This window comes from Rhinopithecus bieti, unplaced genomic scaffold (assembly GCF_001698545.2).
Source record: "Rhinopithecus bieti isolate Rb0 unplaced genomic scaffold, ASM169854v2 scaffold_1017, whole genome shotgun sequence".
NCBI lineage: Eukaryota > Metazoa > Chordata > Mammalia > Primates > Cercopithecidae > Rhinopithecus > Rhinopithecus bieti.
The window spans coordinates 7,957,996-7,985,739 of NW_016803657.1; the positions used below are offsets into that span (position 1 = coordinate 7,957,996).

Here is a 27,744-nt window from a genome sequence, read left to right on the forward strand (position 1 = left end):
CCACTGCACTCCAGCCTGGGTGACAGAGCAAGGCTCTATCTCAAATAAATAAATAAATAAATAAATAAATAAATAAATAAATAAATTCTCTAGAAGCACACACCCATTATTCTTTAAATAGAGCTATACAGACTGGGGTCATTTACTTCCAAAGATCTCTTGATTTCTTTGGGAACATTTTATTAACTATCAGAGAATACAAGACAAAAGCCACTTGTAGATGAGGTGCAGTAAAGGGCTGTTTTACAGGATACTCTTCTCAACTCATGTGAGGTTCCAGTACAAATTGGCTGCCAAATTAAATGTACACTAAAGTACAACAGAGGTGCAGATTATAATCAAAACACAAATATTAGACACCAGAAAGTACTTTTTCCTGAGGTTAAAAGTAGTAAGTATTTTCCTGAATAGAAAAGTTACACCAAAATATTGTCTATCAGATAGAATAGCTGTGAATAACTCAACACTAAGTCCAATTTTAAAAAGAAAATTGAAGCAGAGGAAAGGCTGGGCCCAGATGGGAGCTTCAGGAGTCATCAGCCAGGGAAGGACCAGGGCGGAATGCAGGGACACCTGACTTCCGGTCCAGGTCCTGGCAGACGCAGGGACCTCCCACTCTTCCCAAGCCGGCCTGAAGCCGCTTGTCAGACTAAACCTACACCCCGTGGTCTTTTTCTTTAACATTTTACTTATTATTATGTTTTTAAATTCAGTATCATTTGAACACTTTCAGAATTTAATCTGAATCTTTTATTGAAAATTTTACAAATCCTGTGTTGGCTTTATCAAATTACTATTTTATCTCATCATGGATGTAAAATAAATGTCCTCGACACTTATTTATAAATTTACGTGTTACAGAGGAAATGTAACATATAAATGTAACATATTTTTCTCTGAAAAGAGTCACAAGTTTTTAACTGTTTTAAATGTTTTAATTTTTATTTTTTGTAGAGACGGTGAGGGGTCTCACTTTTGTTGCACAGGCTGGTCTCAGAGTCCTGGGCTCAAGTGATCCCCCTGCCTCAGCCTCCCATAATGCTGTGATTACAAGCATGAGCCACCACTCCCTGCCTACAAGTATTTTTAATTGATAAAATTCAGATTTATATCTGATATTGCAGCTTGATTCCTGAAGTGACCACCTCTCATTGTTTTCATGATCATCTAGAAAGAGGCCTCAATTTTCAGTGCATTTCCTACTTCTCCTTAAGGTGGTTTGTTTTTACATTTTCTTTTACATTTCTTTCAATAGTATTGAAATATTTTACTTTAACAACTTTCACTTTTCAAGAAAAGACCTATGAAGGCTAAAGAAAAAGCCGTTTTGAGGTGGAGACACACAGCAAGCTGGATTCCCTCCGAGGCACAAGCTCTCCAGGTCAAGCAGAGCCACTGCACACTGGCCCTGAATGACTTCTACCAGGAAGTGCTTCAGAGATGTTGGAGACCAAACGCAGCTGCCTTGCTGATCTCGGGATCTGGGAATTTAATTATTCTGGGTGATCCTTTCAAGTCCCTCAGCTAGGTAGGGTCCTTAACTTAGTGCCAGGGAAATTCATGTGAAAAATTTAAAATTCAGTTAGCTTTGGCTTAGGAAGTGTATTTTTTTCTGAAGTCATTTAGGATACTCCTCCAAACATGGAATTCCACCAATTCAGATGGAGGACAAGACTTTAGGCCTTGCAGAAAAATGCAGAAGTCATAGTTAAATCAATGTATATCATGTACTGAAAGTGATTCATGCGAATCCAAGATCATCCATCGTTTATAACAGGGCCTTCCCCAAACACAGATTTAGAAATCTCTGGGATAAGCATCCACAGTGAAGACGAATGCATAGTCATGTTCAGACCACAGAGAGGAAATGCCTAGAGAAGGGAGGAAATTCAGACCGCAGACAGGAAACGCCTAGAGAAGGGAGGAGATTCAGACCGCAGACAGGAAACTCCTAGAGAAGGGAGGAAATTCAGACCCAGAGAGGAAACGCCTAGAGAAGGGAGGAAATTCAGACCCAGAGAGGAAACGCCTAGAGAAGGGAGGAAATTCAGACCGCAGACAGGAAACGCCTAGAGAAGGGAGGAAATTCAGACCGCAGACAGGAAACGCCTAGAGAAGGGAGGAAATTCAGACCGCAGAGAGGAAACGCCTAGAGAAGGGAGGAAATTCAGACCGCAGAAAGGAAATGCCTAGAGAAGGCCACTGACTTACTCCTGCCTATCACAGGTATCACACAGACTTTAGTAATTAAAACCAAATTATAAATTTGCATGTTATAGAGTTTGTTAGGAAATAAATAGGAAGGAACAGATGTCTTCTTCCCCATGCTACAGGAAAGACGCCTACGCCAGAGACAGCTGTGTTAGGTGGAACAGGAAGATGTCCACTCTGTGGCGACAGGCCTATAGCTGCAGGGTACGAGGCCTGGTCCCTGCTTTAGAAGGCAGGGGTGGGCTGGGGGTCTCGAGATGGGCACCAGCTACTGCACATGGGCTGTGTCCATCCATCTTCTCTAACTCGAAACCTGTAGCTTCCTTCAGACACGGAACTCCGAGCTATATATGAAGATTCTTTGAATATTCAATATTAAAAATTCTTGCATGTAGGTTCGGCTTACAATATCTTAACCCACTTTGTACTCATGCCGGGAACCAGCTCTTGGTCAGGGTGCACAGTCACAGAGGAGAGATGAGATTAAAAACCTGAAGCTATTTCCAAATACTAGAGAATGGGCTGCAAACACCCTCTCTCGGCAAAAGGGCCTTTGTTTTACCCTCTAATCCTGCCCCAGCAATGTTAAGCTTCAAATCTTTGCGGGGCAGTGCAGGTGGGGCGGATGGGGAAGTAAAGAAAGAAACAAAAGAAAATCCCTACAGAAGAAATAAGAACCAACTTTGTCTCTCAGGAGACACCTGGAGCCGGCCCCCGATCCCAGGACGAAGGACATGAGGGACTTGTTAGGTAGTGCGCACCCTGCCCTTTACTGTCCTTTCCTTGAACACTGGAGCAGGAGGGCACTCCCTGAGCATAAAGCCATCTACAGACCCCGCAGGCTGACATCAGCAGGGCTCTGAGAAGCACATACATCTCTAAACTGTGAGCAAGAAACACCTGCTCTCGGCAGCACAGAACGCGAAGTGGACTTGGATACGTCTCCGAGAGCTGCCTTCTTGTCCCTGCCACATCCAAGGCACCACACCATTTGCCATCAACTTCACCCCACTCCCCAGAGCCCTTGACCATCTCTGCCCACCTTCTCCTATGCCCGACTCCCAGCCGGGTGTAAATAGGAATTCAAGGCCCCAAGAATTTTGATACTTTGGTGTCTGGGGGAGAAACATGGGTTATGGAGACAGAGATGTAGATTTACATCCTAGCTCTGCCACTTCCAAGCACAGAGACCTTGGAAAGTTTTCTTGCCTGTAAAAGAGTCGTTTTAACCCCTGTAGCTTAGGCTGCTATGAGGAACCCAGTGTTCAGCCCTGGCGAGTGTGAGCCCGTGGCTGGCGCTTCTGCGTGGCCAAGTCGGGGGCCGCAACGCCCAGCCCGCTCTCTCCAGCTCTCCAGAGCATCCCCAGAGGCAAACCTTAATTTTTCTGTTCCCCAAATCCCCCCTAGGTCTTTGCTTCCCAGCCCTCCCTCAGGCTCAGGGCTGTGCCTTTCTATCTTCTCCTTCTACCAGCTCCTAAGCATCTGGTCCCATTCCCCCTGTAAACATCCTCAGGGAAGGACGCTGGAGAAATGTGTACACGTGGGGAGAATTCAGCCTGCGTTACCTCTTTCAGTGGTATCGCATGTTTTCACATTTTAAATTCCTGAAATATTGACACCCATACAGAAAAGTGCACAAAAGATAAATATACACGTCATGAATTATTATCAACCAAAACCTGTGAAGACATTTTCCAGGGCAGGAAAAGGACTCCCCAGGTCAGCCCTGTCTACAGTCACAAAATTAACCCCCCTGCCCTCCACTGCATGCTAGCGACCATCACCCTGTGTGTGTGGTCATCGCTCTCTGCTGTTCTTCGTGGTCGGCCACCCCTGGACACATCCCTCAGAGCTGGAGCTGAGTTTTCTGACTCTCAGCTGTGGGAGGATTTGTGGTTGGGGTGCCTCTGTGTGGGGCTCTGTGGACTCAGGAGGACATTAGCACACAGCACCGTTGAGGAAGGCACTGGACCTTTTCATCAGTGCTCACTGCTCTATAGGACGAACCAAGCAAATCGCAGTGTTCACCTAGTCAGACACCAACGGACATAGATCTGTTTCTAGGCTTTGGTTCTTATGTGAACACTGCTGGGAACGCCCTCGCAGGTCTCCTCCCAAACAGGTGAATACATTTCTCCTGGGTTCCCTCCCGGAATGGAAGAGCTGGGATCTTCATCACCCACATGCAAAGGGGCAAACTGATGTTGCAAAGGGCAATACGAGTTCCCACCGCACCCACAGCTCTGTCCTCAGCAGCAAGTCACAGAATCGTGCTTTTTCATTTCTGCCAGCCCAGTGGGTGTGGAGGGGAGTTGCACTGTGACTTTAATTGTGACTTTAATTTGCAGTTCCCTGGGACTGAAGATCCTATGCACCTTTTCCTGCCTTTACTGGTCATTAGGATTTTTTCCTTTATAAATAAAATGCCACCTGCTCAAGACTTTTGGCCATTTTTCTGCTGGATTGTCTCATTCTATTATTTGATTAATAGGAATTTATGGATTAATAGGAATTTAGGTATTTTGCATTCATGGCTTTAAGAATACATAATTATGAAATAAAGGAATCCATTTCCTATTAAAGATCATTCTGAGACAATTGAAGAGCTGGGAGGCTTTGGGGCAAGGGCTTTCTCCGCTCTCCAGGAATCATGCGAGTCAGTGGACCTCCGTTTCCCTCCGCTGTGGCTGGCCTCAAGGTACATTGGCATGTATTATTCATAAACACACAGACATGCACTTTCTGAAAAACAGCTCCTATCTACTGCTCATTTTAAATCTCACTGTCTGATTTTCAAATTTTACAGTCTACTTCTCTGGTAACCTCGGTATAAACTTGAGGGCAAAAAACATTTATTAAATACTGAAATTTACCCAATTTTAGTAAACTTGGTGAAAAGTACTCCCGCCACATACAGACAGTGGATGCTGCAGATTCGCCGTTCTGTGTATGTGCTGACTTCTCCGTGAACCCCCGAGGGTGTCCCCAGAGGGTCAGCTCCCTGGTGCCTACAGATCAAGACGCTGCCCAGCTGTGGTCCACGCTATTGACCACGATCTCACAGGTGATGCCCACTTTTCTGCTTCTCAGCATTATTTGTGAGGGCTGTGGTAACTTCCAGGAAGAAGTTACATTGCAGTATGCAAACACTGATGATAAATCCTTTGTGTTTGGGGAGTAGGTATACCCAACACCTCTCTCCCCCATAATTCTCCCTTCAATTTCAAAATTCTCTCCATAATTTGCCATGACTCCATAAAGCTTCCAGAGTGACCCTTGCATGACACTGCTCCCCCGTGCCCAAATGCGTGTGAAGGGGAAGCCTGGAACACAGCCAGGGATTAAGAGAGTTTTTCCATAACTCTGTAGACCTGTGGAATACACTAGTCGCACCGACCAGGTGAACCAGGGGTAGAAGGACGCTGGCCATGTCAGCACCAAGGGTGCAGCCAGAGGAACCCTGCCCCGACGTGGAAACACTGCCCCCCTCCCAGACAGCACCATCTATCTCCCCAGGGAAACTGCCCCTCGGCGTCGAAGCTTCTCCTCTCACACACCTGGCTTCCTGCCCAGCACGTGTGCTACCCAATAAACACCAGACTTCTCTATGCAAAGGCCCGTCTACTCTCTTCCCCAGTCCATTCCTTGGACCAAACATTCCACATAGGCAGTTAAAACAAAAGGAATATTTCTATACAGTGAAAGGTTCCTGAGACCTAGTTGGAAGCAGCAACATGAGTAAACGGTACACTGATTTGATTCCAGAAGCAAGCCACTATGTGTAGATTGTACAAAATTCAGCCAACTTTGCACATGTTTTCTAAGAAAGTTCTTTGGGACCTTCCTTAATTATCAGATGATACCACTAGAACAACATAAATAGATGCCCCTACCCCCTACTGCTTTCCCCTCCGTAAAACAAGGCTCACCTCAAAATGCTGTTGTGGATGAAGGAAATAGGACATGAAAGTGTCTCTCAAAGTGAAAGAGGGACACACACAGACCCAGTTAATCTTGGTGATGTTTTTCTGTTTCATTTCCTCCATGAGTTTGCAACAGAACTGTTAGGTATACATGTTAGCTTAACTAAAGATATATTTCCAGCACTATTTAGGCTCTGGAGAAGAAGTTTTTACAAATGAACATATTTTAATTCCACATCGTGCATCCCCATGGCCAGTCACTGGAAACATGAGACCTTATGTCATTGCTGACTGTGGACACCTTCATTCTCATGGAATCCAGAGAGGTCATGAGTTCTGGCCAGGGCCATGGCTCAGGAAGCTTGAAAAATATCTGAATAACAAACAGAATTCCAGATTAAAAGATACCTGTCCCTTAAATAGAAAAAAAATCTAAAGGTAAACTCTAAATGTAAATGTTTCAAGATTGTACATGAAAAACAGGGAGAGACATTTTGTAGTTTATTATTGCTATATACTGATGTGTTTTGACTGTCTCAACACGTATGATCCAGGAATCTGGAGGGCTAGATCATAGCATTTCTTCATAGATGGTCTGATAAGTCTCCCTCACAAATTAATCAAACTTGGGCTGCAGATTATTTTCAAATAAAAATGATATAAATCATTTACAGCATGGTTGGCAAAAAAAAAAAAAAACTAACGGGAACGAGAATATTTTACAGATTTTTAAACTTCTAATTTTATTACTTTTAGTACATCAGACCCTCTTACGAGTAATAAAATAATACAAACCATTTTGAAATTGACTTATGAAGAAAGAACCATTTTTCTTTGAAAACATGTACATACAAAACTAGCAATTTTCACTTTTTTGGCCAAAGAAAACATTTGGTCATTTCCACTGGTGACTCCAAGTCCTTGTGGTTATTTTAAACAATTAAGGAACCTGAATCATCATAACCCATCATGATCAGATGCAGGGCTATCTTCCTTTAGTAAGCTGACCTCCAGTCATATGCATACATTCACATAGCTTCGCCCTTCCCCTCTTAAAAACAAGGGCTCCCTAAAACGTAGGCTTTGTCAGTGACGAGATCTGTTCCCACTGTGGCTCACAGTGTCACCCAAACTGGATTTCCCTTTGAATTATAAGTGAACCCAGGGAAGATGATTAGAAGAAATGGCAAACCAATTCCCTTAAAGCCCTCCACTTGGAAAGGCACGTCAGACCTACCCGGGCACCGGGGCGTCTTGTGGGCCACGGCAGTGCCGCTGATGGGCCTCCCGTTGGGCGTGACACACCAGCAGTATCCTGTGTAGCTGTGACACTGGACCTGCAAGAGAGCACAGGACAGGTGAGCCCTCCCGGGCCCGCAGCACAGTGCCTCACAGCTGCGAGGCCCACTCTGCTTTCTGCGGCACTGGCTCAGACAGGGGTCGTGGGATACCCAGAGCTACTTCTGTGGCTGCATTTGAGTCCTCAGTAAAGAAAGTGTGCAGGTCTTGACCCCAGGGTTTTAAAGACAAAAGGGGCCCAAATCAGCACTTTACTGACTGCTAGTGTGCACTGGACACATTACCTGTGAAGTCACTAATCCTCACCACCTTCCAGATGGAGCCCCAGCCCTTATCTTATGAATGGGGAAACTGAGGCCCAGGAAGGTCAGGAGCTCTCCACTGCAGAGCCAGGACAGCAACCTCGGCCTCTTTAGTGTTCACTCTGCAGCCTGCATCGCCCATTCCCCTTGCAACCACAGCCAGAGCAGCCAGTTCCTTCAGCTCCAGTTCCTCTCTCTCTCTTTCTGTTTCTCTCTTGTTTTCTCCCTCATTGTCTCTCAAAGGCCAAATGATGATGTAAACACACAGAACTCACATCATCACCCAGTGGGCCACAGGCATGTCAAAGTGTAGAACCCATGCTGTTTTTTCTGCCCCTATGTGGGTTGGCATTGCATGTTAGTATTCTGTTTTTCCTTAATAAGGAATAACAGCACTGACACACTCAAAACGGAGAGCCGGGTGACTTTCTCAACAGTGCCTTTGGCTGACAACAGGAATTTGACTTGGCTCAGCTCCATGTCTGTGGGCCCGTCAGGTTGGAATGAATGATCCCAGAGCTCACACTTGGCACAGACACGACTTTTAGTGTGTGCTCCCCATAATTAAAATCAAACTAACATTAAATTCTAAGCTGCAAGCCAGGTTAGCATGGTCTAATTGGCCTCACTAAGGAAGCTTCCTGTGCTAAACTCATAGTAATGAAAGTGTGAATGACAGCAGCAATGATATAAATGCCTGCACCAACTAAGAAATAAACACACACTTCATTTATGTGTCTATTTATGTCAAGTAGGCTCATCATGAGTTAACTTCTAAAATGCAGAAGGCTGATTTCCCCAGAGAACAAACCTGCTGCTGCTTCTGTTCGGCTCCCCCTCACCTGCCTTCTCCCCACACCCACTCCACATCTCTCTCCCTAATTGCCCAGGTGCAGAACCTCCCAAGCAAGGCTGGTAACCTGACTGTAGGTGCCGTCGTCATTGCACTCAGGAATGAACACTTGCTGAAACTCCTTCCGGGCTTGCTCCTGGGTGTACTTCCTTTCGGCCACACACCTGGACACGTCTGTAGGGAAGAACAGGGCAGAGGAGCGGTTATGCAATGGGAAGAAGATGGAACAGATAGGAACATTGAAAAATGCAAAGGCATGAGTCAGGCAGGAGTGCTAAGGACCTGGAGGCTGGAAGGGGCTTCGCAGGCAGCTCAGCTTTCAGCAAAGGGAGCCCCAGAAGAAGGGCAGGTGCCTGTCACACGCAGTCCTGGTCCTATCTGATGCAAGGCCCAGGGGTGGGAAGGGCAGGACCATTCTCCACATTGAGTGAGTAAGAACACTGAGGCCCAGGAAGGCCTCATAGCTTATCCCTGGGGAAACAGGTGGCCCCTGCTTCCTGAAAATGGGGAAATGCCAGCTGTCTGGTGGGACGCAGGCAGGCTGTCCTCAGATTTAAGGACGTCCACCCGAACACACCAGGATCAAGTCCAGATGCAGAGGGTGGGCAGGGCTAGATGCCACCGTTAAAAACAGACCAAAGGGAACTGACTGAGGGGCGGGGGCCTTAGGACGCAAGGGGTGGGACTTCCAACCACAGCTGCAGCCCAGGGCGCCGTCCCACTGAGACTAGCCTGAGAGGAGATCTTGGCTCGTCCCTTTTCTCTGTTTCCTGTCCTGCCTCTTCCACCTTCACATGGAAATCCAACCATCACGTGGATAAAAGGGAGGGGTCTTCTTAGAAAGCCTCGTCCTCTGCCCCAGATGCTCCACATCCCACTGTCCCAACAACACTGAGATTTCACAGAAGGTGCAATGTCGCTGCTACTACTTAAGAAGACACCCCAAGGACTAGTAAAACTGGAAAAGTCTTTAGACTTCCAGAGACATGAAAAGCATTAATGCAGGATCCGTGTGTGCCATGAACAGGCCTTGTTTCTCCCTAATCTGCACAATCAGGGCCAGGTTAAGACACGTGAGGACCACAAAGTCGGTTGCTTACTGAAGCTACTGTCAGCCTTCCAGCTCAGGGAGTAAAAGCTGTGAGCACAGCATCAACATCAACCAGGCCCGCCTTTCGGTGCCCCCAGGGGGAAAAGGCTTGTCCTAAGAACAGCCTCCCACCACAGGAGAAGACGCCATGATGGCTGCCATGGGCCAACTGCCCCGGAAGCAGATCCTAAGAACAGCCTCCCACCACAGGAGAAGATGCCATGTTGGCTGCCATGGGCTGCCTGCCCCTGAAGCAGAACATACATGCACCGCTTTACTTCTTGGAATCATCACACAATATAGCTCAATTGAATTTTAAAACTTGAAAAATGGCTTTCCTTTTTTAAAAGTATTTCCAGATTTAAATCACAAGTGCCTGCATTTTGAGAGAGCACAAAGGCCCTCTCAACTCCGAGGACTCTTCTTCAAATGTTGTTCTTTCCGTCTTCAGATGGTGACTTTTTGACTCCCTAGTGGTTAAAGTTCTGGCTACGGCACAATGCGATCTGATTACCAGCCCTGGGCTCCACCCATCGCGGCGGACTCCTACAGGCTCTGCCTCTAACAAAGCTCCAGGGCCTTTATGCGACTCCTCTCTGGCTTTTGCAGAACCACCAGCCACATGCTGCATGGAGCATTAAGGGCCTACACATCTAAGCAAACGCTCCTCCATCCATCCCAGCTTTGTGCCTTCAGCCTTATTCTGAAGTCTGGCCTAGCCAGCCAGCACTCAGCAACATGTGGTTTTAATGCAGTCTGTGTTTTAGCTGAGGAGAAATCACTGCTTTGCTGGACTTCTGTCCTCGTTTTTTAGTATAACCTGTGGTTTTGACTGTCTAAAAAGGAAAAGTGATATGCGTTCCAGCTTGCGAGGTCTCCATGAGGTACAGATGGAGCTATAAATTAGTTCTAATATTTAAGCCATCATGGAACATGCCAAGAAAGCTAAGTTTTCCAAACTCCTTGTGGGCTCCATTCTTGGCATGGACTTCTTTTAAAGACTTCACATTTGCCACTGGTCAGATAGTTCTGAAATCTGCAGCTCTTGGATTTAATAGAATATTAAATTCCAAGTTTATGTCTAGCCTATGGCAGACTATTTAGTCATAGGAAACAATTAAGACTTAGCATGAAATTACAGGGCCCACATAAATCATCACTCAAAATAAACCTGCAGTCATCTTATGAAGTAAAACTGCTACAGGGTTGTGGCTTATTCCACAGATTTGCTATTCCTTATTCTGGATATCTCATGTTAAATCAGGTTCAAGATCTTTACTACTGAGAAGAGCCTGAATAGCATCTGATAAGGTTCATTCTATCGAGAGGCACAAAAATTGCCAGGGAATGAGCACTCAGAAATAGTCATGGCCCCTGTGTGTTCTCAATATCACTCTAAGCCAATATATGCTTGATACAGACACATCTTAGACTGAATTAAATGCCCCTCTTTGTAAACATCAAAATATTAAACACACCCTCAAAATTATGCTGTTTCCAACTTTCCAACTTTTTAATTGCTTTGAAAGAATGGAGTGGGGTGCTTCGACACTGTGCCCTGGAAACCTTATTTACAGATGATGATGAATGTCTCTCCTTAATATATTTTCACTCTGTATGATTCTTTCTTGAGTTAAAAATTAAGCAGAGCCCGATCTGTTTAATGGCCTTGTTGAGATTCCACTCTGAACACTTTATGTTTAATGGTTTGATTATTAAATCCGCAGAACATAAGCAACATAATTTTTTAAATTATTGTATGACGGCTGGGCACGGTGGCTCACGCCTGTAATCCCAAGCCTTTGGGAGGCTGAGGTGGGTGCATCGCGAGGTCAGGAGATCGAGACCATCCTGGCTAATACGGTGAAACTCCGTCTCTACTAAAAATACAAAAGAAAGAAAAAAAAATTAGCCGGTCGTGGTGGCAGGCGCCTGTGTTCCCAGCTACTTGGGAGGCTGAGGAAGGAGAATTGCTTGAACCCAGGAGGTGGAGGTTGCAGTGAGCCAAGATTACGCCACTGCCCTCCAGCCTGGGTTACAGAGCAAGACTGTCTCAAAAAAAAAGAATTACTGTACAACTACACATAACATAAAATTTACCATCTTATCCATTTTAAAGTGAACAATTCAGTGGCATTTAGCACACTGAGTGTTGGGCAACCACCATCTCGGCCTAGTTCCAGAACATTCTCCTCATTCCCAAAAGAAAACTCTATGCCTCTTAAGCTGCCATTTCCCATTTCCCCCTCACCTCAACCCCTAGAACTATCCATCTACCTCCTGTCTCTACAAATTTGCCTATTCTGGGCATTTCCTGTCAATGTAATCACACACGAGGTATCCTTCTGTGTCTGGCTTCCTTCACCTGGCATGATGATTTCAAGGTTCATGTACGTATGTTCACGTATGTCTACACCAGAGATGGTGCATCAATGTAGTCATACACGAGGTATCCTTCTGTGTCTGGCTTCCTTCACTTAGCATGATGTTGTCAAGGCTTATGTATGTTACAGCATGTTTCAGAGCTACGTTCCTTTTTATGACTGAACAATATTCTATTGTAGGGATGGACCATATTTTGTTTATTCATTCACTCATGGATGAACACTTAGGATCTTTTGGCTATTGTAAATAATGCTGTTATAAACATTCAGATGTAAATTTTTGTTTGAACGCTTGTTTTCAAGTCTTTTGGGTAGAAAGTAGAAATGATGGTTCACACGGCAGTTCTGCGTTTAACTTACGGAGGGAGTGCCTGCTGTCTGCCACAGTGCTAAACCGTTGTATGTCCAGCCAACAGAGACAAGTGTTTCCATTCCCCTATCCACCCAGAATTTATTTTGTCTTTTTTAAACTGATGTAACCACCGGACTGGGATGAAATGGTTTCATAGTACTTTGGCTCATAGTATTAGATTACTATAAAAAATATCTACCTCAAAGAAAAACTCAGCTGGAAATTATAATATTAATACTTCAATTAAATAAAATTGTTAATCTAATTGAAGAATGTAATCTCTTTTACTAGACCAAAGAAAACTTTCTGATGTGAATTTTGTCATATATTTTTAGAAAACTTTGCTCTTACCTGCAGAGCCGGGACGTTATAAATAAAGAATTCATCGTTGCTTAGCAAGGCATCACTAACAACAGGTTTTGTTTTGTTTTAGAGACAGCGTCTCTGTCAGCCAGGCTGGAGTGCGGTGGTGCCATCATGGCTCACTGCAGCCTCAAACTTCCGAGCTCAAGCAATCCTCTCACCTCAGCCTCCCCAGTAGCTGGGAAGATAGGCATCACCCTGATTGGCTAATTTTTTAAATTTTTGTAGAGATGGGGTCTTGATTTGTTGCCCAGGCTTCTTTTGAACTCCTGGTGTCAAGCAATCCTCCCACCTCCCAGAATGCTGGGATTATAGGCATGAGCCCCCACACCTAGCCCTAACAGAAATATTTTGATGAATTTTTGGTTTATGGTAGTTAATTGTGGGAGCAATTTATTTCTACCTGTTGGATGGTATTTTCTCTCTCAGTTACAAAATAAAATCGGCTACAATCAGATCGCAAGCTTGTTTATGTATCAAGATATGTCACGGAGACCGTTCGCAGTGGCTCACGCCTGTAATCTCAGCACCTTGGGAGGCCAAGGCGGGTGGATCACCTGAGGTCAGGAGTTCAAGACCAGCCTAGCCATCATGGTGAAACCCCGTCTCTACTAAAAATACAAAGATTAGCCAGGCTTGGTGGCAAGCACCTGTAATCCCAGCTATTCAGGAGGCTGAGGCAGGAGAACCACTTTAACCTGGCAGGTGGAGGTTGCAGGGAGCCGAAATCATACCCCCATACTCCAGCCTGGGTGACAGAGTGAGGCTCCGTCTCAAAAGAAAAAAAAAAAAGATATGTCATGGAAACCATTAAGTGTGATGCTCACTACAAAGTAGAAATGAATAGCAGTGTTTTATAATGGTTACTTATGAGGAGTGTTTTCTTTTAAACAGGAAGCAAATGATTCCCTACTTTGCTAGAATCTCTCAAAACAGGATGAGGCAAGAATCAGCAGAGACTGCTTTGCTGGACATTTTACAGAGAATTCTGGAGAGCAACAATGAAAAGGAAGAGTTAAAAGGGATCTTTGAGAAAACTTCAAAACAGGGCCATGAAACAGCGATCTTCACAGGTGATGCTGAATTTGGTAGTCCTAAACCCAGAGAGTTCCTCTTTCAGGGACTCCTGTCTATAACAGAATGGAATAACATAAACACGCTAAGCTAGGCAAAAGTGAATCAAAGTAACTCCTTCTGTTGGTCTTCCAAGATGCTTTGTCTACACCAGAAATGATGCCTCAAGATTTTGATGCTGCTCAGCTTCCTACTGCAATAGGCAGAGAACTTTGGGACACAGGTAATTACTGCGGTGTCTCACTCATCCATATAGAAGGAGCAGCTAGCTGGATATGTGGTCAACAGATGCTCTGACTCTGGATCTCACAAGGTCACTGAATGGCTACAATTATGGCCACGGCCATGTAAACCCTTCAAATTCAGGCTCAGCTTCCACTACCATCTCCCCATGACCCAGTGCAGGGCTGGCGGGCACGGGGCTGGTGTAGGAACACCATGGACTGAACGAGCAAATGGCAGCCAGGCAGAGGACACATATGGTGCCTTTGTAGTGGCCACGGCAATGATAGCCCTCAGAGTGGCATGGTTTTTATTGATTTTGGCATCAAATGAAGGCAGACACTGTGTTTTAAAAGTTGTAGTATTTTACTCACCCATAATTTTGAAGGCCAGAGTCAGAAAACCTAAGCATGCTGTGCTGCAATGCTGTCCAGCAGAACTGAAGTTTTCTTTTCCATCCTAATATCCTAATATAGATGGAAGTGCTGTGATAAGCACTCCCAATCCCAGTGATCTGCAGCCTTTGGTCAGCAAAAGCAGCATGATGCATCCCCCCAGCAACAGACTAGTACATCCATCCGACCGTCCCTTGACCATAACCAGAATGACACTATTCCAGAGCTAAGGGAGATGGGAACGACATTTTCATTTTACATAAGTATTCTCTTTTTAAATGCATCAAGGCAGAAACGATATTACAATAGGAAATCCCTAAATATGTAACTGAGATTGCCAGATTGTAAAGACAAAGTTAAGAGAAACTGCAAACCGTCACAAGACTGTACTACAGTATTCAGACAGCCTTTATAATATTTACACAAGAAACCACAGATCATACCCATCTCTATGAAAATTAGTAACAGTGATTTTCAACAGATCGAAATGGATGATTGCATAAATGGTCACCAAATCTTTTGCAGGAAGGCTGATTAGAACCTTCCAGAGGGCAGAAGCTCCGTAGGCTGTGCGGAGAGGCCCCTGCTCCTCTGATGAGCCGGTGCCTTGGGTTTGGTGGTGCCGCTAAAGCAAACCGAGGAAAGGTCCTTTGGATGTGCAACATTCCAGGAACATCCGGCTGTGTTTCTGATCACGGCTGCACATGAGACTGAAGGCCCTGAACCTCCGGTTATGTCTACTCCAGCCTGTGAGGAGGGCGCTCCCAAACATCAGACGTGTTAAAATACCATAAGCGAGTTAAGGTAAACATACTCTGGGTAGAGCTTCTGCAAGACACAAGCACAGATCCGATTGAAGTTGCTTCCGATAGCTGCGTCTGCGGGAAGGAAATCCAACCTGGAAAGGGTGGAGCCAGGGATAAGCACCTGGCCCAGAAGCCCAGGGCACAGAATCACAGACACTCGTGCTCATTCACACATGCACGCATACACACACTCTCACACACATGCATGCTCAGACACATGAACACACATTCATACTCACACAAGGATGCACACTCACACACGCATGCATGCACACTCATGCACACACATAAACACTCACACATTCACACAAGCATACACACAGTCTCATACATGCACACATGCACGTTTACACACACACGCACACTGTCACACACATGCACACTCACACAAGGATACACACAGTTTCACACATGCATTATTAAAAAACTTACACATTAAAATAATTATAAAGATTATTAAAAATAATCATAATTGCATATATGCTTGTGTGTGCATGAGTGTGCATGTGTGATTGTGAGTGTATGCTTGTGTATGAGTTCGTGTGTGTGAATGCTTGTGTGAATGTGCCTGTGTATTCATGTGCCTGTGAGTGTGCATGTGTGTGTGTGCGTGTGTGAATGTACATGAGTGTTCATGTGTGAGAGCATGTGTATGCTTGAGTGTGCATGTATGTGAGAGTGCGCACATGTGTGTGAATGCGTGAGTGTGCATATGTGAGATGGTGTGTATACTTGTGTGAGTGTGCATGTATGAGAGTGTGCATGTATGTGTGTGTGAATCGTATGTTCATGTATGCATGAGTGTCCGTTGTATGTGAGTATGCGTGTGTGTGTGATATTGTGCGTGACTGTGCATGTGTGAATCACACGTGCACACTCAATGCACATGAACACGCATTCACACTCATACACACACAACCTCACGCATACACACACGCAAGAGAAACGCACTCTCACACACACACTTTCACACTCACACCCCCGCATAGATTTCCTTCGTGGAACTGACCGTCTCTCTGAGGAAAATGAGCAGGTCTATGCCACCCGATAGGAGCCAGGTGACACTCTGGCCCCGGGCGCTTGTGCAGGGATGAAGGAGCTTCATGGGGACTTTGCGACTCCCGCTTCCTCGAAGGCGAAGGCGAGGCCGTGGAATTCGAAGGAACAGGCGGGTGCGGAGCTCTCTGGCCTGTTTCTAGGCCACTGAGTACAAGGAAGAGCTCGATGGAAACACTCATGTGATGGGAAAACCTCCAGAGAGAAAGAATTCTTAGGGTTCCTCTGAGCCGGCTCCTCGTTCTAGACATGCGAGGACAGAGTGCCCTGGCCGGGCTCGCGCTCCGGTGCCCTCAGCTCGTGGCTCTGAGAGTCTGGAGCTGGGCTGGGCATGGGGACACCTCCAGAGCCCGCCATCCACCGCCCAGGCCCCCTCCACAGTCCAGGGCCCTGCATTTCACCCACACAGGGGCTTCGACGTGGCTGCTGCCAGCGCCTCACCCGGCGGAGCCTGCCCAAGCCCAGGTGAGGAAAAGGCAGGTCCTCCCTGCAGGTGCTGAGAAGCAGCTGCGGGCCGCAGGGACTACTGCTGTGCTTTCAGGAAAACTGCAACAGAAGGAGCGGAGCGCATGGAGGGATCCCTTTGGGGAGGCCTGGTCCCTCTGGAGTGTGAGATGTCCATGGCTCCGGCTTCTTAGGCAGCGCCTGGCCTCGGAGCCCGAGAGCTCTCGCTGCTGATTGAAAGGATGGCAAAGCTGCTCCCCAGGCAGGGGCAGCCCCCCAGGTCCACGCTGGGAAGTGGAAGGAGCTGCACCTCGACCCGCATCAGGCAGGAGGCCGCCTGGCTTTCCTCCTGGAGACACTCCTGCCCCGCGGTTCCTCGCTGGAAGCATCAGGAGCAGGCGTGAGGCAGCTTGAGAAGGCCTGGGAAGGTACGACCCCAAACGCCTGCTGGGCCTCACAGCCAGGCCACGGCACCACCGGCCACAGGAGCACAGTGGTCCCCACCCCACCCCAGCTCTGCAAAAGCTGCAGAGAATGCCGGAGAGACAGCTGCAGACAGGTCTCCAGGCCAGGCCTCACAGCCGACTGTCTGGAGCAATCCTGAAGAAAGGAGCTTTTCCCGGGAAGCGCTGACACGAAACGCCTTGTCATGGCGCAGCGAACTTGGATAAGCAACCCCCAAACCGACAGTTAGGCTCCTGTTACAACCATCACTTGGCCAAGGGAGTAAACTTCTATGTGTGTATCACTCGAGGGGTGGGGTTCACCAACGGAAAGAACAGTCTCTAAACCTCATCGTAGCAGTAATCTGTTTTTGTTTGTTTGTTTGTTTGTTTTTTAGATGGAGTTTCACTGTTGTCGCCAGGCTGGAGTGCAATGGCACGATCTCGGTTCATTGCAACCTCCACCTCCCGGGTTCGAGGGATTCCCCTGCCTCAGCCTCCTAAGTAGCTGGAATTACAGGCACCTGCCGCTACGCCTGGCTAATTTTTTTGTTTTCTTTGTGTGTGTGTGTGTAATTTTAGTAGAGACGGGGTTTCACTATGTTGGCCGGGCTGGTCTCCTGACCTCATGATCTGCCGCCTAACAGTCTTTATAATAACAGCATGTGTGTTCATCTTGTGGAGATTTGAATCTGTGATACCTGTGGACTTCCGGCGCCCCGTGGGCCTCGTGTGTGCCAGGTGCTGGCTGAGTCCCACAGGCTCTCCAAAGGCTGCTGAGGTCATTGTGCAGCCTTGGAGATGGGTGCACAGAGCAATGGGTGGATGTTACAGCCTTTGTCACCACGTTTCTTTCACTCGGACTCGCCTGTTCAGAAGCTCTTGGTCCTCAGATCTCCAAGGAAGCTGCTTTTGTCCAATATGTGTTTCCAGAAATCTCAAAATAGTTCCAAGTTCTCCTGGCATTTGACTTTTTCTTTCTCTTTTTTTTTTTTTGGCTTTTCTATGGAATGTCAGAGATTTTGTTGAAAAGAAAGACAGCCCCAAAAGTCTCAGATCCAAAGAAAAATATTAATGTATTTGCAGAGTTCTGAAAACACAAACTCCACAAATTTCTATGAAAATATGAGAAAAATGCATCAGCGTAAACCACTGCAGTTCTATTCAGGGTCAATGGTTAGATCACAGTGTGAAGTGTGCAGAACATTGAAATTGAATTTAATTAAACATGGATTCAACTATTTTAATTGTTATTTCCAAATAGTACATCCAAAAGAGACAGGCCTACAGAACTGTCACCCACCAAAAATGTAAAAGTGCCCCCAAAATACTAAAGACAGCAGCAGCCTCATATGTGCCAAGGTGACATTGTGCTACACTAGCCAAGGCCCACTCCAGGAATCACGTAGAGAAAACTTGGAGGTTTATTTGTGTTACACAAATGGTCTAAAGGGACAATCCCGTGCTCCCTCTTTTACCTTCAGGGAAAAAAACTCTCAACCTGAGTTTCGTTGTGAAATGTGCAATATTTATGCTCTTAGAGGGAAACAGAAGCACAATTTGCTCAGTAGGCACCAAGCCCTGTGTCTGTTCTCACCCTTCCTGGGCTCAGTGTGTTTTGCTCCTGCTCCCCAGGAGCCGCGACTGCTGTGTTTGCAGCACTGGGACAGGTTGGATGCTGGGATGAGTGTGTAAGTGACTGAGAGTATGACAGCCTAGAGGAAGGAGCTGGCCCCTTAAGGCGAGGTCTAGGAAGCAGCCAACCCCTCAGGGAGAGGCCCTTCTTCCGCCACGAGCCAGGATGCAGGTGCAAGGCTGCTTCTTTAGGAAAACTCCAACTGCAGATGGGAGGTGGAGGCCCCTTTTTAAAGGCAGCCTCCAGCAGGGAACAGACTTAACTGGAGGCAACATGTAGATGGAAAGCAGACCGAGCCTCTCCGAGCCCAGCCCCACATGCAAATCTAGACTATCAGAGAAGCGTGACACCCACTTATTTCAAGATCTATAATACACAGTGAACAATCTCTCCTCGGACTGATTTTAATGTTTGCTACCTTGGCAGCTGCAGCACCACACACGTGAGATTTGGAAGACTACAGGTGTCTGTGCATTCTTTCCAATAGAATCCTTTTGATTTAAGTGAGACTGACTTTGGTTAGGTACATTTTAGTTTTGCCTACTTCTCCCTTATATTTTTTGTGTGTCATAAATGTATAGTATAAAACGACTTTGGTAACATAAATGAGAATTCCCACTGAAATAATCATCCAGAAAAGTTGGCTGAGATGCAGGTGCAAACAAACTAACAAGGATATGACCAAAAAGGACATCTGTGTTTAATTGACATTTGTTCTCCTTATCCAAAAAGAATGTCACTTTGACCCTGCAGCTGGGTATGGCAAAGATCTGAAGTCACATGCTGGTGAGACACCTGAAAAACCCACAAGCCAGAGAGGGTCACAGGTGTCGCGCTTCCGCCCAGAGAGATGGACCAACCATCCTCCCTCCTTTGTCTAAGAAATCCCTCACACACTTCTCCTCAAAGGCTACAGCTAAAGCAGAGGCTTCCTCGCGGCCTTTCAATGGAATATCCAACTGGCGTTATCTAAGGGAACATGGCAAGAAAAGGGAACATGAAATTCCAAGTTTAATGAGGTGCTGTGACCTCCCCAGTTCTACAGCACTTGTTTCCACAAGCTGAGACTTTATAGGTAATCACTTCTAAAATCTTCGGTGATGAGTACATCATCTGATATTTAAATTTATTCTTAAATTGTTTCTCTTTTCTCAGCACAGATAACTGAGATTTATAACTACAGCCAAGGCATCAAATCACATCTGAGTCTTTCTCCAGTGTGAGTCTCACACACATCAGTCAGACGCAAAGGAGAGAAGAACATGCTTCCTTCAAGCCATGTACCTGGCTCCACGCCGACTTTCCATAACCCATGGCCGTGTGGTTTCCCAGGCGAAGCATGCTGGAAATCACGTTATCCCTGGACAGTTGTCCAAGGCACCACTGTCCTTCCTAGCCAACGAAGCAAGTCTTCTAGCAGTAGAGCATTGGTGGTGCAAGGAAGCAAAACGTGGAAGAAGACCCACTGTTCTTGGTGGGCGTGTCTCCCTGAGTCTGAAAGATGCTTCTTAAAGGAGTAGCTGATCTCCAAAGAAACAGACTGACTTGTTCTTTCTCAGATGCAGGGTAAACAAATTTGCAGTGTTGGGGCAGGCTACGGAAGCAGCACTTTGGGGTCCTATGCTTATGACCCCACAAGTAGGCACCACTAGGCTCTGGAGAACTCCCATGAGGGCACCCTGTGCATACCACTGTGTGCCCCATGGCTGGCCCTTGTGTGGAGGGAGGTGTCCTGCCACCCCGTAGGGCCCCAGCTGTCCACCTCATAGGAGGGTCTGAAGACAGCCTGGGTGTTGGGAGTGTCCAGAATCCTATTGAAAATCTCACATGAAACTGTTTCCAGTGCTAGAAGCAGGCCTGTCAGTTCCCATCTGGAGGATGCTACCAGGGACAAAGATTCTTAGAGTCCCTGAGTTCTGGGGAACCCAGTGCTGAACTGAATCAAATGAAGAGATGAGCTCCCTGAGAGGTTATCTGATGCAGAACAGCATGGACTCACTCTCAGCCCCAGTGCTCTTCGGGGAATCATTCAGTAAGAAGAAAATGCCAATTTACCAAATGTGTCAATATCAAGTAAATGTCAGGACTTATTCAAAGAATCAGGTTGAAGCAAATTGATCATAAAATTTTAGAATCACATAGAACCAAGCTGCTCAGGAAATGTCGGTTGTCCACTTGAATAAATTAAGAGTTTGTGTGTGTGTTTATGTGAGTGTGTATGTGTGTAGGTATGTGTGTGTGTATTTGTGTGTGTGTGTGTGTCTCCCATTAAATGAATCTAAGAGATTTCATCCAAGTTTTCACCAAGGGAATTAGAACTAAAATAATGTACAGTTTACTGAAACCTAAATGTCTACTGAGAAAAAAAACCTATAAGGACAAAATAGTGATATAGAACTATAGAACTTCAGGTACATTAGATTCAACAAATTATTTTCCTTTTCCTTGAGATAAGAAGGGATACTTAGGGAAAAAATAAATCAGTCATTTACAAAACATCATTTACTTTAAATGGTATGTTCTATTTTCCCTACACCACAAAGAAAGCTGAAGCAGCTATTGCTGCTGCTATAGTCAAAGTTTCAACTTGTGTTTTAATGTAGATAGTGCATACGAGTATACAATTCAGTGAAAGAATGTCAAATGCTTTCAATTTTAATCATGTTATCTTTATTTTGTGGACTTTTCATAGAAAGATATTTCACATCTGTGTTTTAAATAACTTTAAACTATTTTTTCTACTACAGTAAAATATATATGTGTGTGTGTGTGTGTGTGTGTGTGTGTGTGTGTAGTTATTTCTCTTTCACACATTTTCCAAGTGTTGTTATTTTCTATTTGGGCTAAAGTTAGATGGAGTCAGCTCCTCAGTGTGCGGGTACACTGGAGGGTCAGTGGGTAGCATCATCACCAACTATCAGCTGTTTCTAGAAGGGGCTGGCACTCCCTCAGGCCATAGAAAGTGGTTTTCCAGAGTCCCCATGAGCTGCTTCAAACAGATGAGTGTCCAGAGCCCAGCTTTCTGAAATGGATCCTGAGGTCTGGGGTAGGTTCCATGAGCTGGCAGCGACTAGCCCAGGCCACTCGCTGTGGTGCCTGCCACACCTGTCCCACTAAGTTCACGTCAGCATCTTTAAACTTTGTGTTTGGGATCCAGCTATGATACCGCCACTGCACTTCATTTATTTAAAGTATGAATCAAATACTTTTTTACTGCATTTTGTTCCTTGCAATCTCCGTAGCATATTGAGGTTAATGAGGGAATTAAAGTTCCATTTTCCCTTTGAAAGTAGCTCACCCCTCCATTTGTGGTCCTTTCTAAAGCACGCCAGGGTTTCAGCACAGCAAGACTCACTGCAATCGTGCTGGTGACACTGGGGCCTGGCACAGCTGGACAAAGGCCAAGGTGGGTGCTGGGATGGGGCAGCTTGGTGAGCTCAGGGAAGCATGCACCATGCAGAACAGCAACTTTCATGCATCCCTGCTCTGCCCGCGACTTCTTGTGTCTTTCCATTTTCCATAGTCACGAAAATTCCAGGATCCAGCACTCAGCCCTGCCAGCCTGGCTCCACCTACTTCCCTCTCAGGCCCTCCTGTCGGTCCTCATAGGACCCTCCGAGTGGGCTTTTGCTCCAGGGTCTCCATGACTCCCCCAGCGTCAGGGGAGGATAACACCATTATGTGATAAACACTTTAGAAACAGCATCTGACCGCAAAACCAGAATGGGACTTTAAGCTCCACAGCACCATTCTCTCTTGTGCCCTCAGATGTATAATAAAATCATCTTCCCAGGGACTCTTACTGGAGAATCTACCTGCCTACCTACCGTGCCCCATACCTGGCATCTGTGTAGCCTTTAAAAGCTGCGTCCTGAACTACTCTGACTTTGAACAAACTGTAATTTCAGAAAAAAAAAAATCCTTGATAATGAATAGCCATTTGTCATGGGCAAAGCCACAGGTGCATGTGGAGAGGAGTCTGACCTTTAAATCAGGAGTCTGTGCACACTGCAGGCAGATAAATGCATAGGGATTGGGTTTGCCACCGGGCAAAGACCAGGGCTCTAGAGGGAGTTTATCCTGTTCCTTGTTTTCAGAGTACTAAATCTGGGTAAAGTCACGTGTTTCTTAATAACAGGGATAAATTCTGAGAAATCACCCTGATATGGTTTGGCTGTGTCCCCACCCAAATCCCACCTTGAACTGTAGTTCCCCACGTGTCATGGGAGGGACCTGGTGGGAGGTAATTTAATAACCCCCATGGTGGCTTCCCTCATGCTGTTCTCAGGATAGTGAGTTCTCACGAGATCTGACGGTTTTATACGGGGCTTCCCTCTTTTGCTCGGCACTTCTCCTTCCTACCATCATGTGAAGAAGGATGTGTTTGCTTCCCCTTCCACCATGATTGTAAGTTTCCTGAGTCCTCCCCAGCTGTGCAGAACTATGAGTCAATTAAACCCCTTTCCTTATAAATATCCCGGTCTTGGGTAGATCTTTATTAGCAGTGTGAGAACAAACTAATACACACCTTTAGGCAAGTTCATCATTGTGTGAACATCATAGAGTATACTTACACACACTTAGGTGATATATACATATCATTGATATACCTATCTTTCCATATGGCAAACAGAATGTCCCGGCATCATTACTGAACGTCAGTCATTTCCCCTACTTGATCTCAATGCCAGTATCAAGTGCTATCCAACAGGTTTCTGTATCTGCTTCATTATAACGTTATGGGACCACTGTTGGACATGCGGTCTGGCATTGAGTGAAACATCCTTGTGACTGTGTACAGGAATGTCTTCGTAACATCAGTAGGAAGAACTCTCAGGCCTAGAGAACATGGCAAAATTCTGCCTTTGTCGTCTGCAAAAGTAACTGAAATCTGTTTACCTGGTATTATATTGCATTCCGAAAGGAAGAGCAAGCGTGTTCAACACCGCGGGAAGCACAGGCCTAGGCACGGCACTCATAGTGCTGGTGTGCAGTGTGGTTGCTGGCTTGTTTCATTTAAGAGGATTGTTGAAGCTAATTGCCAGATGATGCAGAACATCATCTCAAAGGCACTTTTAGTCTCTGTGGTCTTTTTTCCTAGATAATACGACAAAGAAGGTAAATCTCTTTCTGAAAATAACTCTGAAATATCAGCATCTTTTGCTGAGTCAAACCCTTCATTGATGCAGGAAGCATTTCAATCTTTGGCTCTAAGCATTAGACTGTTAACTCTGCATCTAATTCTTAAATTGGCAAAACTGAAAATTGAGAGTATAAAATCAACACCAAAAAAATCACCAAAAACTGCACACGTGCTATTGTACACATCCCACTTGCTAAAAAGAAAAATGAGAAACAATCAGTAAGAAATCTTATTGAGAATAATTTTAGAAGACTTTGGGGAAAAAACTGAAATATTTGGATAAATTTCTTCCTTATTCAATGGAATAAGGCGTTCTAAGAAAAGAATATTAGATAAGTAAAAAAAGACTCTGTTCTTAAAATTCATAGAAATTACTCTTCTTCCTTACATGCTGTGAAAAAAATGCCAACATAAACTCGAGTTTGTAAATGTAAGAAGTTATCAAGTATGAAAATATGTTTGCATTCATTTTGATGATGGATGTCCCCATCTTTGGATGATCAAACAGCAGCTTACCTTTGCAGTTTCCTCGATATGCAATCTCTAGCTGGGGGTCTTTGCACTTGGCACGCTGAAATTCACAACGGGAAAGGAAGGTCCTTCCGTCAGATGCGCAGAGAGGTTTCTGAGGCGAACCCGCACAGTCCAAGCTACAATCCTTGTCTTTATCTTGATCAACTCTCAAAAACTTAAAGGAGAAAAAAAGAAGCCAGACAAGTTTAAAGACACATTCTTCAGAGCAGCAGAAAACAGAAGGCTGCCTCAGGCCACTTCACGGTCAGGAAATAAAAGCTTGAGGGATAACACCCCCCGGTTCTCAACCCTGCCAAAAGCATCACATGCACGTCTGAACATTTTAGCCATTGTCTGTTTCAAAAGCCTAGCTAATTTGGACGTTCTCTATATCAACATTGGCCGTCTGACACACAACATGTTGATGGGCAGTGGAAGGAATCACAACCTGTGATTTCTTGAATGAAAATTTATCAACTTTAAATAATTTGCCCAATGTTACACATACAATTTTTTTAAACCTTCACAGTGATAAAAGAACTAAAAATAGAGATTAGCCAAAAGCCGAAGCTGGACTCCAAGCCAGGGAGGGCACACAAGACGCTGTAGGGGCTGGATGGCCCGTGGGGAGCCCCAGACCTCACCAGAAATCCAGGCAGGGTCCTCAGGGCTCCCGACCTGAGGACTGTGACAGTGGCAGGTGTGGCTAAGAACAGGTAAGCCTGTGTGTTTTGGAGCTCACAAAGCTACTTGGCAGTGGCCTTGACCAGATTTGGGGATGAAGGTTGGAGCCAAGGGACAGGTGAGTAGCACCCAGAGGTGATAGGGCCTTTGCCATCTCAGAGCGAGCTATTTTTCACATTTGTTCCGTTTCAAACAGCGAGCTCTAATTTTCCTGAGAATAAGCTCACCTGCTGGAATGATTCAGGTTTATTTTAGCTAAGAGGTGAGTGAAAACAGATCATTGCCTTTCAGGGTTTTGTAAAAATGTGTGCTTTACTTAAAGAGGGCAGAGCCGGCACATAAACACATTTTATTCAGTTGAATTCTGCCACGGATGAGTCTCAATCACGTTTTTCACTTCACCAACACGCATTGCCTAAGCTCTTCCAGCAGTGGGGGGCGCCGCGGGGGCAGGCAGCTCCTGGGAGACATGGCCTTCGGGTGCTGTGCCTTGGGAAGTTCCTCCACCCGCTGAGACGCTGTCTGGATCTTATGAAATGCTTCGGAGTCATTCCTCGCCTCCCAGGCACTTGAGGCTCTCGACAGCCTCGTTCTCGCAGCACACAGCTGGCCAGAGCAGCGCAGCTTTGCACCCAAGAAAGAGGGGAAAAACCAGAAAGAAAACGTGAACCTGCCATGTGTTCGGAGGAGCCCCAGGTGCCTTCGTTTCACACAGGGGCCTGCCCTATTCATAGCTGTCTCCTACTGTAGAGGAAAAGATGGAATAACCTAAATCCTGTTCATTTTTATGTTTAAAGGGTGGTCTCTATGTATTTCCTGAACCCGTAAGTGAGGAGATGCTGAGGACTTAGGAAGACGCTGTAATTATCATTTTCTCTAAAGGAAAAGAGACAGCCTCGACATTTTTTCTCAAATAAAAGCACCCAGCATCCAGGCATTTGGAATTTGACCATAATTCTTGATACTTTACTGGTGCAGAACTAACAATGAAGTATGATTTCTCAGGAATAAGAGAACACACAGGTTATGTGTATGTTTCTCCCCTACCTCCTGTTTAATAGCAATTAAATTTCACGGGAGACAGTGCATGTAAGAAAATAAGCTTTTAACTAAGTTGTGCTCATTAATAAACAGCCCATTCAAGAAAAATAAATATTCCTATTCCAAAGAATTCACTATGTGTTAAAAGAACTCGGTTGAGAGTCTTAAAACTAATTCAAGATAAAAAGTACTTTGCTAAATTTAGAATGCAATCAATTGGACATCGAGTGACTTTATTTTAAAAAGAAAACTCAGAATTGCAGGGGTTTCTTATTTCTTTTGATTTCCACGAAGCAGTGCTATTTGCACAGGTGCAAGGAGCCCAGGTGTAAGGGTGGGGGGAGGGAAGGGCACACGAAGTGTCTTTGTGGATACCAAGTAGCTCACACATTAGAAAACCAGTCAGACAGATTCAATGGGTTAAAGTCATGGTCTATGCTGCTTCTTAATAAATTACTGGGTTTGGGCCAGAAGAAAAAGATTAAGACAAAAACCATTTACAAAACAGGTAAAAGCGCTCTTCAAATCTTAACATGTTTAAAATTTCTCCTTATAATATTGATTAAATACTTCTCTGACTATATGAGATAACGCATGGCATGAGAAGACATTAAGGAAATTTTGCCTCTGAAATACATAATTCTGTAGCTGTAAGATTTGCAAGGCCAGGTGCAGTGGCTCACACCTATAATCCCAGAGCTTTGGGAGGCCAAGGTGGGGGGATCTGTTGAGCCCAGGGATTTGAGACCAGCCTGGGCCTCACAGTGAGACTCTGCCTCTATCAGGCGTGGGGGGAAATTAGCCAGGTGTGGTGGTGTAATAAAATAAAGTGCACAATAAATGTGCACCTGTGGACCCAGCTACTTAGGAGGTTGAGGTGGGAGGATCACTTGAGCCCAGGGAATTGGAGGTTGCAGTGAGCTATGACTGTGCACCAGTGCACTCCAGCCTGGGCAAGTGAGACCTTGTCTCAAAAAAAAAAAAAAAAAAAAAAAAAATCTCAAAAGCACACACTTTCTAAATAATAGGGCAAGAGAATAAATGGTGTCCACGTGTTTGCTTTCTCTTAATGGGAGGTGCACACAGGAAGAAACGAGATTGAACAGAAGACAGGGCAGCTCTGGCAACAAAGCGCAGTGCCTGGAGAGCCTGCACAATTCTGAAAGTCACTGGGGACAGGTGGGAGAGTGGTTACAGACTCAAGCCTGTTTTAAAGAATCATTTATCCATTTTAAAGCCTGGACTTTCTCAGGTGCAGAAAACAGGGTCCTACTCTTTTAGAACAGAGAACCTAAATCTTCCATGCAAATATGGAAATCCCATTTCAGAGCCTGCAATGCGAAGCTTAAATATGAAAAGAAAACACAACTCTCCACGGGACATTTTCTCCCAGAGACGGACATTCCATTCACTCATTCATCCAGCATCTGAGAGACGGATGTTCCATTCACTCATTCATCCAGTATCTGAGAGAGGGACGTTCCATTCACTCATTCATCCAGCATCCGAG

At 45.4% G+C, this 27,744-nt stretch overlaps 1 protein-coding gene across 1 annotated transcript in view; it reads right to left on the bottom strand.

Annotated features, from left to right (window-relative positions):
- LOC108542414 (SPARC-related modular calcium-binding protein 2) overlaps window positions 1–27,744 on the bottom strand; it is a 108,775-nt gene that overhangs the window by 16,362 nt on the left and 64,669 nt on the right. The window contains exons 2-4 of the mRNA XM_017892417.1: window positions 24,513–24,684; window positions 8,656–8,762; window positions 7,372–7,471 (exon numbers count right to left, since the gene is read on the bottom strand). Of these exons, the coding sequence (XP_017747906.1) occupies window positions 7,372–7,471; window positions 8,656–8,762; window positions 24,513–24,684 (379 nt within the window). The remainder of the gene's footprint in view (window positions 1–7,371; window positions 7,472–8,655; window positions 8,763–24,512; window positions 24,685–27,744) is intronic.